The following is a 14,253-nucleotide window of genomic DNA, read 5'->3' on the forward strand; positions in this document are numbered from 1 at the left end:
GCTGACGTGTCGGTCTCCGCCTGCTACCTCTTCGCGTCATCTGCTTGGTCTTCTCCGGATCTTTGCTCTCGTTCTTAGATCTTTTGTCGTGCCCTCTGAACAGTTTCGTGCAATGTGTTGAATGTTGCATGGTCGCTCTTGATGCCTCGAGACGCAACACGCGTACAGTGCACGGAAGCAAAGGCCGCCCTAATGGCAAAGCGTGTCGCCGACGACTGCATCGAGGCCTGCAGCGTCCTAGCATCGAAACTTAGAAAACAAGAAAATTTTTAAGAAGCCGCTCGTCTTGCCCCCCAATACGTATCCAGAAATTACCACAATGAATTTCAAAATGCCAATACATTCCCCAAATCCTACAGGCCTGGACCCATGTGACCTATATGATATACTCCTGTAACTTGAGAGCCGGCGTGCACAGCTTGACGAAACTTAACAGTTATTCAAATGTCCATGCTATGAGCCTGCCCTAAACGTTTCAGAGGTATCTTGAGAAACAAAAAAATTAGCATTCTCTCAACCTTCTAGGGCCGTTTTCTCAGAATCACTTTTTTGCCTAATGTGGCTGCTTAGGACAGCCATATCTCGGGAACCGCTTATTAGATTTTCATGAGGTTTCTTTTATTCGATACCTAAATAAATTTTTGAGGGCAAGACAATTTCATTTTTTCAAGATATTGTGTCAAATATTTGACAAGCAATTAAAATTTGGTTAATGCAGGTCTGATTAAAACACCGATTTTGGGGCTGTGCTAAAATTTTTCAATGAGAAAATTTGAAAAAAAAAAAAGGAATTGTCTTGCCCTGGGGTAACTATCCAGGAATGACCATAACGAATTTCACAGTGCCAGCACGTTTAAATTTTCCAGGCCTGCCCCAAAGGACCTATGTAAACCATTTTGATATACTCCTCTAACTTGAGAACCAATGAGCACAGCTTCATGAAACTTGGTATTTCTTAAAATGTTTGTACTGTGAGCCTACCCTGAAATTTTCAAATATCTCAAGATATAAAGAAGTTGGTGTTCAAGGGTAGCCTCCCCCTCCCTTAAAGCACCAACCCGTCATCAGCTGTGACTTAAGCCCTGTTTTTTCACGATAAATAGCAGCTCAGAGCAGTTAAGTAGGTTTGTTTAGAAACAACACGTAGGACCTTAAAGGGACACTAAAGACATCCAAAGATGCCATGAAAATCTAATAAACTACATTTGGTGACACTGTCGCCGCATATCCGGCAGCAAAAAATCGAATAATTGCTGAGGTATTGCGATAAGAAGTTGAGGTTTTTTCTTGTTCTCACCGGTCGAATTCAAACTGTGCCCTCCGACTACGTAGTCGGAGTTGAGTGACGCACACTATGACGTAAGCGGAGTCTCCGTGATAGCTAGCGAACCGGCGCGGCCCGCGGCGTCGCATCCCTCAAGGGCCAACATGGCAACAGCGTACTCGCAATGACGGCCACAGCCGAAATACATAAAACGATGAAGAGAGTAATTTACCGAGCGATGGGCCCATAAAGGAAGAAAAAAAAAAACATAGAGCGCTTGTAATGCACAATACTTGAAATGTTTCTCAAGCTTTTGCGCTCCTTCTTGCACTGTGTATAAACAAACCGAGCCCTCGGTTTAGTTTAGATTTAGTTACCGGCAAAATAGTGTCCTCGCTGCTGCGCTTGTCAGTTTTGAAGCTTCGTCGCACTTTTTTCCTTCAAGGTTTGTGCTACAGCTCCGTGTTCAGCGAAAATTACGTCCACGGTAGCAGAGCATGACCGAAGTGCCGGCGCCACTAAATTTGCCAGCGCTGTGAAATTCCACATGTTAAAATGGATCCAGTGCACAATATAGTGCGCATAGGCATCCAGAACATTAGTTGCAAGACATGAGGGAAGCATGCGCCGATACTCAAGAAGTTGTAATTTTTAGACCGGCAACAGAAACATTTTATTGTAAATGGGGCCATGACGTAAAGACCAGAAATATTTCCAAAGTTTCTGTGGCGCGGCGTAGCCGAGCGGTAAGCGTTGAACGTTACGGAGCAAGCAGTGATGGGTTCGAACCTTACCGCTACTGGCGTTTTTTTTTTTTTTCAACAAATCGATTTTTTTTAAACCTTTTGTAATGTATTTCTGGTGCTTCGTTATTTGTAGTTTTTACTTTTTAGCCAAGGCCCTTTTTTTTGCCGGGTGACGAGCGCAATACATGACGCTCTCCTTGGTATGAGCGGCAAGTATGCCCCTTTTGTTTACGACGCCTGCAAATAGCACGTTGAAGGTCTTGTTGACGCAGTATGTTGGTCAGATGTGCCATGATTTAGTGAACATTGCATGATAATGCGTTTTTCCTTCGGTACTTAGCATATGTATGCTTTTCGTGGCGTACGTAGCTTCAGTCGAGCGGTCAGGTCGCGACTGCAGTATCGACATGGACTCGGATCAAGACTCTGATCAAGAGTAGAACTGTATGGCTTGTTGTGAACAATATACCATGAAATACGGGGAGTGAGGGTGAGGATGCGTGCGGTAAATAAAGCGCTTTAGCAATTCATGCTTTGAGCGGCCCTGTACTTTTATAAGAAAGATACGTTCTGCTTGAAAGTAATGTTTTTAGTTATATTCGCAATAGCTGGCCTAAGAATCCGTTGCACATCTATTTAAATTTGCTTTTAGCTCTCCAAGACATTTGCTCGAAAATTTTCTCCGCATAATTATCGTACCCCTTAACTTCGCATCAATTTTCCGTGAAAAAAGTGCGAGCATTATGCCAGTAAATACAGTGAAAGCTCGTTAATTCACAACTCGTTAATTCGAAATTTTGGATAATTCGAAATAGTCATCGTGGTCCGGTCCACAGTGCATAGAAGTCTATGCGCGTAACAGCTCGTTAATTCAGTCAAAAATTGGCACCGCCACCCATAATTCGAACTGCGCGCCGCCAAGCGGCGCTGTTAAAAACCATCGTTGGAAGCTTTCACGGCAGAACGATAGATGGCACAACCATCGGGGCGCCGCTAGGGTGCTGGAACAAGTACTAAACAGTCTTTCCTGCCGCGACTCCTTCGAGGAACGATGTTTTAGTGTTATCGACCACGGTTTCGTGTTGCATTTCGTGAGCCCTCTTTTTGCACGCCGCTTGTTGTGAGCTTGTGTCCGCGAGATGTGTTCGCGTGGGAAATACTGTGCCAAGACGGAGAAGGAGAAAGTGGTTATTTTACGCGAGGTGGATGAACGGAAGGCCAGCAAAGTGGAAATCGCGAAAAAGCACGGGATTCCACCAAGCACGTTGTCGACGTACGTCCGAAATAGGAAGGCCATCGAGGATGCCTATGAAGCCGAAGATTTCGCCAGCAACAGAAAAAGGCTTCGGTTAGCCAAGTATCCGGAAATTGAGACCGCTGTGATCACGTGGGTGAAAGAAATGAGAAGCGCTGACATTCCACTGAGCGGCCCAATTATCATGGCGAAGGCAACCGATTTCGCCCTGCGCTTGAATGTGGAAGATTTTGTCGCCTCCGAAGGATGGTTTCACCGCTTTAGAGACAGACATAATCTTGTCTTCCGGGTGTTGTCTGGAGAAGCCAAAGAAGTGGATGCAGAAACTTGTGCCACGTGGCGAAGCGGTGCTCTGCAGCAGTACTTAGAAAGCTACTCGGCACATGATATATTCAATGCTGATGAGACGGCTTTGTTTTATAAGCTCCAGCCCGACAGAACAGTAACATTTAAAGGGGACAGCTGCGCTGGCAGCAAGCGAAGCAAAGAGCGGATTACTGTTCTGGTCGCCGCTAATATGACCGGGACGGAGAAGGTCCCTCTTTTTGTTGTCGGCAAGGCACATAAGCCTAGATGTTTCAAGAACATTAGGACGCTGCCGACGGAATACTCCGCCAACAGCAAGGCGTGGATGACGGGCGAATTGTTTAAAAAATGGCTCTTGAAATTCGATCGGAGGATGGAGCTAGGGAAGCGTCAAGTTCTCCTCATTGTGGATAACTGCTCGGCACACAAAGTCGACGCCGAGCTGAAAGCCACAAGGCTCGTCTTTTTGCCCGCCAACACGACTGCGGCCTTGCAGCCGATGGATCAGGGGGTGATCAGAAACATCAAATGTTTCTATAGGCGCCACATGATCGAGCGCATGACTTTGTGCACTGGAAACCAGAAGACCAGCACCATCACATTGCTCACAGCAATGCACATGTTGGTGCGTGCATGGGAGCAGGTCACGCCGTCCGCAATTGCAAACTGCTTCCACCACTGTGGCTTTGCTGCCGGAAGTATGAAAGAAAGTGGCAACGATGGGAGTCCGGAGCCTCTGCCTGCGGCTGTGCGTGCTGTGCTGCAGGACGTCAGTTTTGATGATTACGTTGGAGTAGACAGCGATGCAGCAGTGTGCGGTGCCCTAAGTGATGAGGACATTGTCGCTGAAATTGTTGGGGAGCAGTCTGTCCCAGAAGAGGCAGAAGACGAGGACGACGACGAGGAGCAAGAGCCCGTGCGTCCATCCGCGGCAGAAGTTATGGGAGCGCTGAATGTCGCGCGCCTTTTCTTCAGCTTTGAAGAGGGGGAAGAAGACTCCCTGCGTCACATTCGCATGCTAGAAGACCGAGTGAGTACGGTAGCCCTCAGAGAGAAGAAGCAGAAGATGATAACAGACTTTTTTGCTAAATAAATGTTTTTCGTGCCCTCCGGGCATCAAACGCCTTCATTTTTGCTCACTTTCATTAGTTCGAATTTTGGTTAATTCGAACTGGCCTGGCGGCCCCGTGGAATTTGAATTAACGAGCTTTTACTGTGCAGTATTTCTGCTTCGTAACTTCAAGTTGTGGGGCTTTACTGTAGATATTTTCAAGGTGATTTTCCCTATATTCATTCCTTATTTTGGTTTCCATTCAGCATTGTCCTTCCGAGCCTTAATGCGAAGACTGAACATAACAAGAACCTGGGCATAGCGAAAAATAGCAGAGTTTTTAAAATTTCATTTTCACCAAGTTTAACTGAACTTGTTTTTGTTCTCCATGATAACCCTACTGTCAGGGCGCTTCACTGGTACTGCAGTGCATTTCGAATAACCAGAAAAATAAAATCACCCCCAGTGCTCGGTGCAGAGGGTTGCTGCTGGTCTCCTCGTGGTCATTGCTGTCCCCTGCCCAGGGTCTGGGGGAGAGCAGGGTTGGGGCAGGGCCCTCGGTGAGGCGCCCCCCGTCTGATTGCGTCACCGCACTGTCATACTCCTGGTTGTCCTCATCGTCTGCATCCAGGTCAGAGGGGCTGCAACGAGCAGGGGCGCCATATACGTACATGACCTGCTGGTATAGTCAGTCCACCCACCTCAACAAGCTATACAAAGCAGAGCAACAACTTTGAGTAATGTTTTCCCCCCAAAAATGCTCATGTACAAAACGTTAATCCTGCCTATTCTTGAATATGCATCAAATATCTGGAACCCATATAAAAACCATGAAATTGATCAAATCGAATGTGTACAACGGAAAGCAGCAAGATTTGTTTGTCACCACTACGACTTCCATTTTTCACCCTAGTCTGCAATGTCTGCTCTAAAACTAAGTCCGCTCACATCCTGCCGTAAAGTTGAGTCCCACAAACTTCATCCTATAGTGCATTCTTCCAATTGCCTTTCAGAGCATATCTTGTTTTCAGAACCAACTGCAACTATGAGCTATCATAATCTTAATATACAACCTTTTTTTTGGTCGTACGAATGCTTTCAAATAGTTTCTTTCCTCACACTGTGGAGTGTTGGAACTCCATACATGGAAACATCCGTTCATCATCAATTTCTGAATGTGTCGGCAATTGAGTCATAGCATCAGAAGGTATTACGTGTTGTGAAAATATTTTTTGTCATTGTTATATGTCTTTGATGTGCTCAACTGTATGAAATTTTGTATACCCACTCCTGCTATAGCCCTGAGTTGGGCTGCAGTATTTTCAAATAAATAAATAAATAAATGCTGTGTCACCTATTAGACTAATCTCTGCCACAACGTTTTATTTCTATTGCTGCCACAAATGCTGTTCTCTATTAGTAGGCTATGTTCAGTTTTTGTGCCCATTTTATTTACATTCTGCTCCCTTTATAAGCTTTTATATTTGATAGCCCTTTTGAAAGTCCATGTCAGGTTCTCTAGTGTTGGAGCATTTTTCTCCAGATACAAAGTCTTTGGTTTCACCATGAAGCCAGCAGGTGTTGAGACAACTATGCTAAGCTGCACTTGTGCATATTCCATTCTTTCTAATTGCATCACACCACGAGACGAAGGGCTTCGCCATGCCTCTCTTCCTACTTCAATGTACATTTGTGTACTTAGTATGCAATTCTACCCTGACTACAATGGAGACAACAGTGGGCAGAGCGTACATAACCTGACACTGCATAGTAAAGCAAAAAGCTAACTGTTACTGACAAGTAATGCCAACAAGGCGAAGCTAAGTGCCTCTCGAAGAAAAAAATGCATGGGCCATCATACGATACGACATGAAGAACCTGCAAGACTTAGCAGCACTTGATGTACATTTTGCTTTTCACACTGACTGTCTTGGCTGGTTTATAGGGTTTAATGTCCCAAAGTGATCCAGACTACGAGAGATGCTGTAGTGGAGTGCTCCGGAAATTTTGACCACCTGGGGTTCTTTAACGTGCACTGACATTGCATCGCGGGGGTCAAGTGAATGCAGCTAGCACAGGACCGGGGTAATTGGAGGAAAATGGGAGAGGCCTTCGCTCTGCAGTGGGCATAGTATGGATGATGATTTGGATCTTGCTTCGATTTTCGCTCAAATGCCACTTACAGGCACACTGTGGAATTTTGCCCAGAGTGAACTGTATACTGACAATGAAGTAAAACTGTGACAGCTGGCACCAAAAAAAAAAATCAAAAACAAGAATTGATAGTGAATAGTACCACTTCATGATGTGCACACACTTCAGTTCTCAACTTCCCAGTTGCTACATTTTACAGGAAGAAATTCACTGCAGTACTGAGAGAAAGCTGCAGTGGACAACCAACCTGGTTTCAGTAAAAGGACCAGGAACTACCTAAGTGCATTGATGCACTGCTGGACGACATGGTCGGCTACATATGGCTGTGTGCTGCCATACTTACATTCCTCAATGACCCTCACAGTTGTAAAATAATTACTATAAAAAAATTGTTTTCTATACCCTAGTGATAGCCAACAACCTTAAAAAACTTTTGGTTGCAATTCATGCCATTTTTCAGCAGCAACTCGCCATAAAGTTCTTTTGGCCAGCAAAAACAACTGGGCAAATTAAAATTCTCGAGTGGGGCATGCTATTTGCAGCCCACACTGCTTTCCTCAAAATTTCCGTACTGAGTAAAAAAAAAAAAAGGAAAACCAAACAAATTGTTGCAAAACACAACCAGCTATGGTTGTTACTGTCACTCACCTCTTGTTGTTTCTGCACTTGCAAGGCCTTGGAAAGGGCCTGGGCTGCACACACAGAGCACAAAGCAGGTGAGATGACTGCATCTCGTCAGCAAACGGAACTCACGGAGGAAGTCATTGGTTCCGAACTCAACGAAGCTACAGAGCACAGACGAGAAGGACCAAGCAAGTTGAAGCAAGAAGCATCAACTTTTAATGATGAGCTGAAAGATTCACTGGTTCCTTACACCTACGGTGTGAAGCCCGCAAAGAGTCTGCATATCTCTCTGAGAAACGTCGTCGGAAATCATTGCTCACTGTGCACTGTTAATGGCCCAATGAAGAAGTCAACTAGCCCGAGGAACTGTTCAGTACTCCCGCATCACAGCACCTAAGAAACAAAAAGCCTTCAATGGAATGACAGAGCACTTCAAGGGGCAATGACAGGACTTCTACGAATAATATACAGGTCTGTCATCCCGCTTGCAAAGTTTTAGTGCCTAGTGTGCGGCGCATATTACAAAAAAAAACGCGATAGAAATCGGAATCGGGAAGTTCCCCCCACCGAGAGCGACCGCCATTTTGGAATGCTCGTGTGACGTCACAGAGGATACGCGGCGGAGCGTCGTTTGCAATGCAGGCTGCAATATCAAAGGACACTTCTTTTTTTTTTTTTTTTTACGATTGACACAGTGGTCGTCCCTCATGCAGAAGTGCTTGATGAAGATGTCACTGCACGAAAGCGAACACGAACACACAAGGTGAGGCTCGGGAGGCGGCCACAGTCGTGCGCGTGGCTGCGGGGGAGGCGAGACGGAGACGGCGACAACTGGGAGGCTGTTGTTCGGTGTGGGCATGCAGTGAAGCGCAGTCGAATCGCATTGGGTTTTCCGGCGGCGGCACATGCTTTCATGCGCTGGCCGTGGCCAGACTGAAAATAGTTTTGCAAAAATGCTTTACTAGCCAAAAATAATTAAGTCTGACTAACACGGGCATATAACAGCAAGTCAAAACATACCGCTTTGTTAAAAGTTTTATCTGCTCCTTTAATGTCGCAAGGTATGCTCTCGCATCTAGGTATTCTTGTCTGAGATTCACTCTTAGTTTTTGGAATAAAAGAATTACAGCAATAGCTCAGCTATCAGGCACATAACGCTAACCCCGCCCCTCTTTCGCGGCACATGTACACAGCGGAAGGAAACGGACAATTGGCTTTTTATATGCGGGAGCACTTGTTGCTAAAACAAGCTAACTCTCATAACGTAAGAATAATATGCTTCTGATTGTATGTCTAAATTACACGCATGAGCCCGTCGATTTCGGCGTCCTCAGCAATGTCCAAAGCAAGTCCAAGGATCCTTAAGGTCGAATATTTTAGTGAAGGCTTCTCAACGAAAAAAGATTACGAGTATCAGATATTTTTACTGAAGAAAAAAAAAAAACTCAGTGAACACCATCCATGTACAGCGTGCATGCAAGAGTGCAGCCGACATCACGAATAGTAGAAGACATGGGGATGATATCTCGTTGCGACATCAGCGGCCGATGGTTGGCAGACCAGAAAGCTGATTCCGATATTAATAACAAAAATTAAATTTTTAAACTATCTACTGCACCGAACGAGCTCAAATATCGAGAATTTATAATTTAATGTGTGAGGAGTGAAATGCAATTAATCAGCTTATGCTCAAATGTTAGCTGTCATGGCCCCTTTCAGTCTTAGCCTGCACCATCTGCAAGGCCTCTGACAGGTTCCCTAGCCGAAGTGGGCATGCACGTCTTGAGCAAGTACCTTGGACGAGTCCCCTATCCCTTAACATACTGGTAGTCAGTGGGTATCGATACAGGCCTCACTGCAGTGTCGAGTCAACAAAACGATCCACATTACAGGCACACCTCATACTGCCGTAAATATACAAGCATTATACAGCCAGCAATGCCAGCAGCCTCATCTTGTTCTCCAAAAAAAAACTTAGAGAAAACAGTCTGCTTGGTTGGTTTGGTTTTTTCAGGTTTAATGTTCCAAAGCGACTCAGGCTATGAGAGACACCGTTGTGGAGGGCTCCAGAAATTTCGACCACCCGAGGTTCTTTAACGTGCACTGACATCGCACTGCAAACGGGGGCCTTTGCTTTTTGCCTCCATCGAAAAGCGGCCACCACTGCACCACCACAGCAGTTGAAAGAACTTGCTGGAGCATCTCTTCTGGTGATAAGTTTAGCGTAACACAAGCAGGTGAAAACCCTGCATGTAACCAAAAACCAGTAAGCACGCGTGCATTTCCCAATACTCAGGTCTGAATGCAAAAGAAGTAGTTTTTCAGTAATTAACCATCAAATCAATGAGTAACAAAATTTTGTTTATTGTCCAACACCTTGTCTCGCCTTGTACAAGTAAAAAAAAAACACAAATGTCACAAATATTTTCTACAAATGGAGCCGCAAAACTGTCCCTTCACAAAAAAATAGTACTATCGCGATGAAAAGAAAAACGAACAGTGGAGTGCATGGTTTTCTGTGCAATCAGAGCTGTCTAGCATTGGACAGTTAGTTCGACAATCCTTGCCCAACTCCAACATTCCCTGGCTGTAGCTCCACAAATCGACGATTTGAATAGTCACTTTCGGGGCGCTACTACAAATCTTGTCTTCGAAAGGCTTCAGCACTGACTGGCACTATCGCATCCTGCGCATGCTTCAAGTTATCAGCACTGGCATTTCGAGTCCCTTGGAATCCACGACATGAGTTGCCTGTATTACGGACCAAAAATGTGAAGTGCATGGTCGGACTTTACAACTTTAAAAGTCTGAATAAAAAACATACAAAGAATATAAGAAAAGTTGGAGATGATTGAAAGGGCATACAGCATGCTTTATTTGAGCATGGTATAAAAACTAAGCTTGTCCTCCAGTCTTGTTTGCAGTAAAATTCATCTGAGTGTCAGGATGCTTGTCAAGCGCTGGTAAGTTCTGCCGCTCCAAACAAGCACGCTGTGCAGTACTATCAACAGCCAGAACAAGAACTACGGCGGGTTCGATCAAAAGCACCAGTTTGCCTAGCGACAGCCAAGAGACATCGCAGTTGGACATACACTCAAACTAGCTGGCGGTGGCTAGGTTGCACTCGTTGTGAAGAATACCATGTTATCCGTTGTTCTTGTTCCTTTTAAATGTGATAGCACAATGGCAAAAACAGCTTTGCAGAAAAAACCTGCTGGAGGTTACAGCTTTGTGTTTGAAGAGGCAAAAAGGAAGACCACTGGAGCAGCTGTGAACACACAACGCAAGGCATAGATACACTGTCAGTGTGAACCAAAGTTCCAGTCATGTACTCAACATTGCCGCACACAACTTCACTTCAAAAAGAATTTTGTAAGCAACTACGTGACAAAAACAAATTGACCAATTTCGAGCTATATTTAAAAATGCAAGGATTTCGATGCCTTGGCTCGTCTGATGCAGAGAAACATTTAAACGCTAATTTCGTTGACCACTGCAAATGGTCACTGGAGCTAATACACACACTGTGGGCTGCGAATTTTGTTGTCAACTGTTGCTTTTCCAAGCTGTGCTATAAAGTTACCCCCCTTGCTTAACAGAAAAGTAGCCCTGACCCCAGGTGACAACAGACATATGCAGTGTGCCGAGTACTTGTTGCATGCATGCAATGAGAGAGTACCTCCTGGCAGACGGCTGGCGTTGGGCCGGTGGCGGGAGAAGCCCCATCCGGGTGGAGGCCGCCCTCATTGAGGGCCGTGTTGCGACGCGTCTCTGCTGACATGCTGTTGAGCAGCTCTTCCTCCTCACCCGTGCTGCCACCTGTGCTCTGCAGAGAGAGAGAGAAGAGCCCACTTAACCTAGCACACACCCAGCCTCGTCTGTGTATCTTTTCTAATGCCATGCTGTCCCCATGATGTTGAACCAACATGTCAGCGCTTAGATTTTGTCAAACAAAGGATCGTTGCCCATTGTGTCGTGTGTCAACACTTCGAATACACTCGGGCAGTTCCAATTCCTCCAAAGGGTTGCCTAGGCACTCGACTATATGCCCTTTGCCTAGCCTCTCCTTCCCTTTCATTTCCTGGATTCCCTTCTTTCCTCATTTCTCAGAAAAAGAAGACATTACAGATTACCCACGTACAATGACCAACCATTGCTGGCTAGTTCATGTTGACACAGTTTTGGTGCCACCATGACTAACACTGAACAAACAAGCTACCCGTAACTGACTGGGTAGATTGATAGCCAAGGTTGGGTCTGGTATGAGGCCTCAGGTTCGAATCCTGTTGCCCAGGTTTACGTTCACCAAAAAGCACAGGACAGGGCTATATCCCTCAACAGTTCTTTTTTGCTGTAGAAACAGGCATGAAGCACGTGAAGTTAAGCTATACACAGATAATGCTGCAAAATGGCAATCTTAGTGTCCACTATGTCCACTGGATTGTATCGTATCTGTGTGTACAAGCAGTCATGAGCAAGCCACTGTCGCTTCTTTGATACTGACTACCCATTACCAATGAGTGCATATAAACATCAGCACTTAACAAAGAGATTAGCTCACTGTCCCCTTGGAACTTTACTTAATCTGGGCACGCCCAGCTACAATAAAACAACCAATAGCTGAAGTTAGGTTTATTTTCGGTTTTACAGAGTTTCAATGCGACACTGCTTGCACAATGCCATAGTGGCGGGCTCCAAATAATTCCGACTGAGTTTTCTAATTGTGCACTCATGTCCCATGCGTTCTTTGCATTTTGCCTCCATCAAAACATGGCCACCAAGTTTGGGATCAAACCCAGGTCTCCCAAATCAGTAGTGAAGTATCCCTACCCCTGAGCAGCCACGATGGGGCATGAATGAGCACAGACAAAGGTGACCCGACCAAGAAAGGATCCCCAGGTGGTCCACACTGGTACACGTGCCAGTTACGACATGCCCAAAGCTGGTTGCTATTTGTGCCCAAGAATTCAGTCAAAACAATCCGCTCTCACTACCCCGCACAGAGAGATCTGGCCAACCATGGCAAAATCAACAGTGTTGCAGGAGGGTGCGCACTAGTTGTATAACGACCATAGCAATGGTGATGCCTTTGTACTGCCAAAATGTGCATCTTTGCATCATCATAAATATAGCCTGAGAAGCAGCTGTAAAAACCAATATGCCTCTTCAACATTTTTCATGTCAGGAGCTACAATAAACAACTCTGGAAGCAAACTGCAGATGGAAAAAGACAAGAGGAAAAGATTAGGAGGTCGCTTTAAGCTTTGCCTTAGGAGAAGATCTGGCCAACCATGGCAAAATCAACAGTGTTGCAGGAGGGTGCGCACTAGTTGTATAACGACCATAGCAATGGTGATGCCTTTGTACTGCCAAAATGTGCATCTTTGCATCATCATAAATATAGCCTGAGAAGCAGCTGTAAAAACCAATATGCCTCTTCAACATTTTTCATGTCAGGAGCTACAATAAACAACTCTGGAAGCAAACTGCAGATGGAAAAAGACAAGAGGAAAGACCTTTAAGATCACCTTTACATTATTGAAATTTCTACAATATTTAAGCTAAAAATTTAAAAAATTATTGAACCATAGATACACATCTCAAAACACGTAAGCCATGAACATTACAATCAGCTCACTAGGTGCTCCATGAACATGCCTGGTGTCGACTACCTTTCATAGCCTTTGTATTGCATGCCCCCCTGGCAGATGGAGGGCGTGGACTTGAACCGCGATGCTGAATTATTTTAAGGAATTACTTCTATTTTCTGAAATACTTCTATTAGAAGAACCTCCTTGCATATTTTGGCTTCATTTGGACCCTCCCCAATTTTTTAGCTTTATTTCAAACTCGTGGGAATTTTTCCAACTTATGCAGGATGATGGATGATGGCGACACCTGGTTCAGCAGAACAAGCTCCTTACAATATCACGCAAGAAAACTGTACTTAAGTTTATTTATGCAACCTGCAGCTTGTGTTTAATAGAGCATCACATTTTGTCTAGTATTTGAAGGATGAATAAATAACAAGTTTGGAAATATTTACTTCTTATCACTAAACCCTGCCGTGAAACAAAATACAAAGTATGTTGTGCTGAAAGGAGCGAATTTTACTATCAACTGTCACTGTTATAAGAAAATCAGTCCTATGCTTGCGGAAAATAAATGAAACTACTTTGAGCAGAATGAGTTCCAATAGAAGTTATGTCCTGTTCAGTCTGCAGGTACTAAATTATACAGGCTTACTGAAGCAGGAGCATCTCTTTAGCAGTTTCTTATTTTTCTATTGTTTCATCTTGCTGAACTAACATTCAGTGTTTTTAACGTAATGGTTTATGCTCCTCCTGCTCGGCCATTTCTAGATTAAAGCATCTTGAAATAAATGTAAAGAATAAACTAAAGCTCTAGGCCTTCTGCTTGTAGCCAGCAAGCCTACCTCCTACAGGACGTCCCACTTGTGGTCACGCACTGAGAGAGCTACCCAAGCCTCTTGCTCTGCAGTTGGACTCTGGTAAGATGTACAATCTTCAAAAGACCCTCAGAAACCGGCTCTTTCCTTCAACGGCACTTCTGAAGATGAGTTACCTCACATGCTGCAAACTCCTGTTCATTGATGTACAGACAAGCCTCACAAATCAATCTGCTGTTCCAAGATGAAAAACAGCGAAAGCCAAGACAAGTTGCGCACGCCACAAGTGCTATTCACTCGTCTTTTATCTTGGTTTGCGCTCTCTTTTTCATCATGGAACCATACCAATGAGACCAAATTTCTACCCTTGACAATCTGCTGTGTCCATTGCAATGTTCTTTATTATTATTATTTCAGTGCTCCAAGAGGAAAGCACGCATCCAC

The 14,253-nt window shown here is 44.7% G+C and overlaps 1 protein-coding gene across 1 annotated transcript in view; it reads right to left on the reverse strand.

Annotated features, from left to right (window-relative positions):
- Nucleotides 1-14,253, reverse strand: part of LOC146174711 (uncharacterized) — a 34,894-nt gene that overhangs the window by 13,485 nt on the left and 7,156 nt on the right. The window contains exons 2-4 of the mRNA XM_084583912.1: nt 11,080-11,226; nt 7,425-7,468; nt 5,083-5,263 (exon numbers count right to left, since the gene is read on the reverse strand). Of these exons, the coding sequence (XP_084440038.1) occupies nt 5,083-5,263; nt 7,425-7,468; nt 11,080-11,226 (372 nt within the window). The remainder of the gene's footprint in view (nt 1-5,082; nt 5,264-7,424; nt 7,469-11,079; nt 11,227-14,253) is intronic.

This window comes from Amblyomma maculatum, chromosome 11 (assembly GCF_055883805.1).
Source record: "Amblyomma maculatum isolate TAMU_Amacu chromosome 11, ASM5588380v1, whole genome shotgun sequence".
NCBI lineage: Eukaryota > Metazoa > Arthropoda > Arachnida > Ixodida > Ixodidae > Amblyomma > Amblyomma maculatum.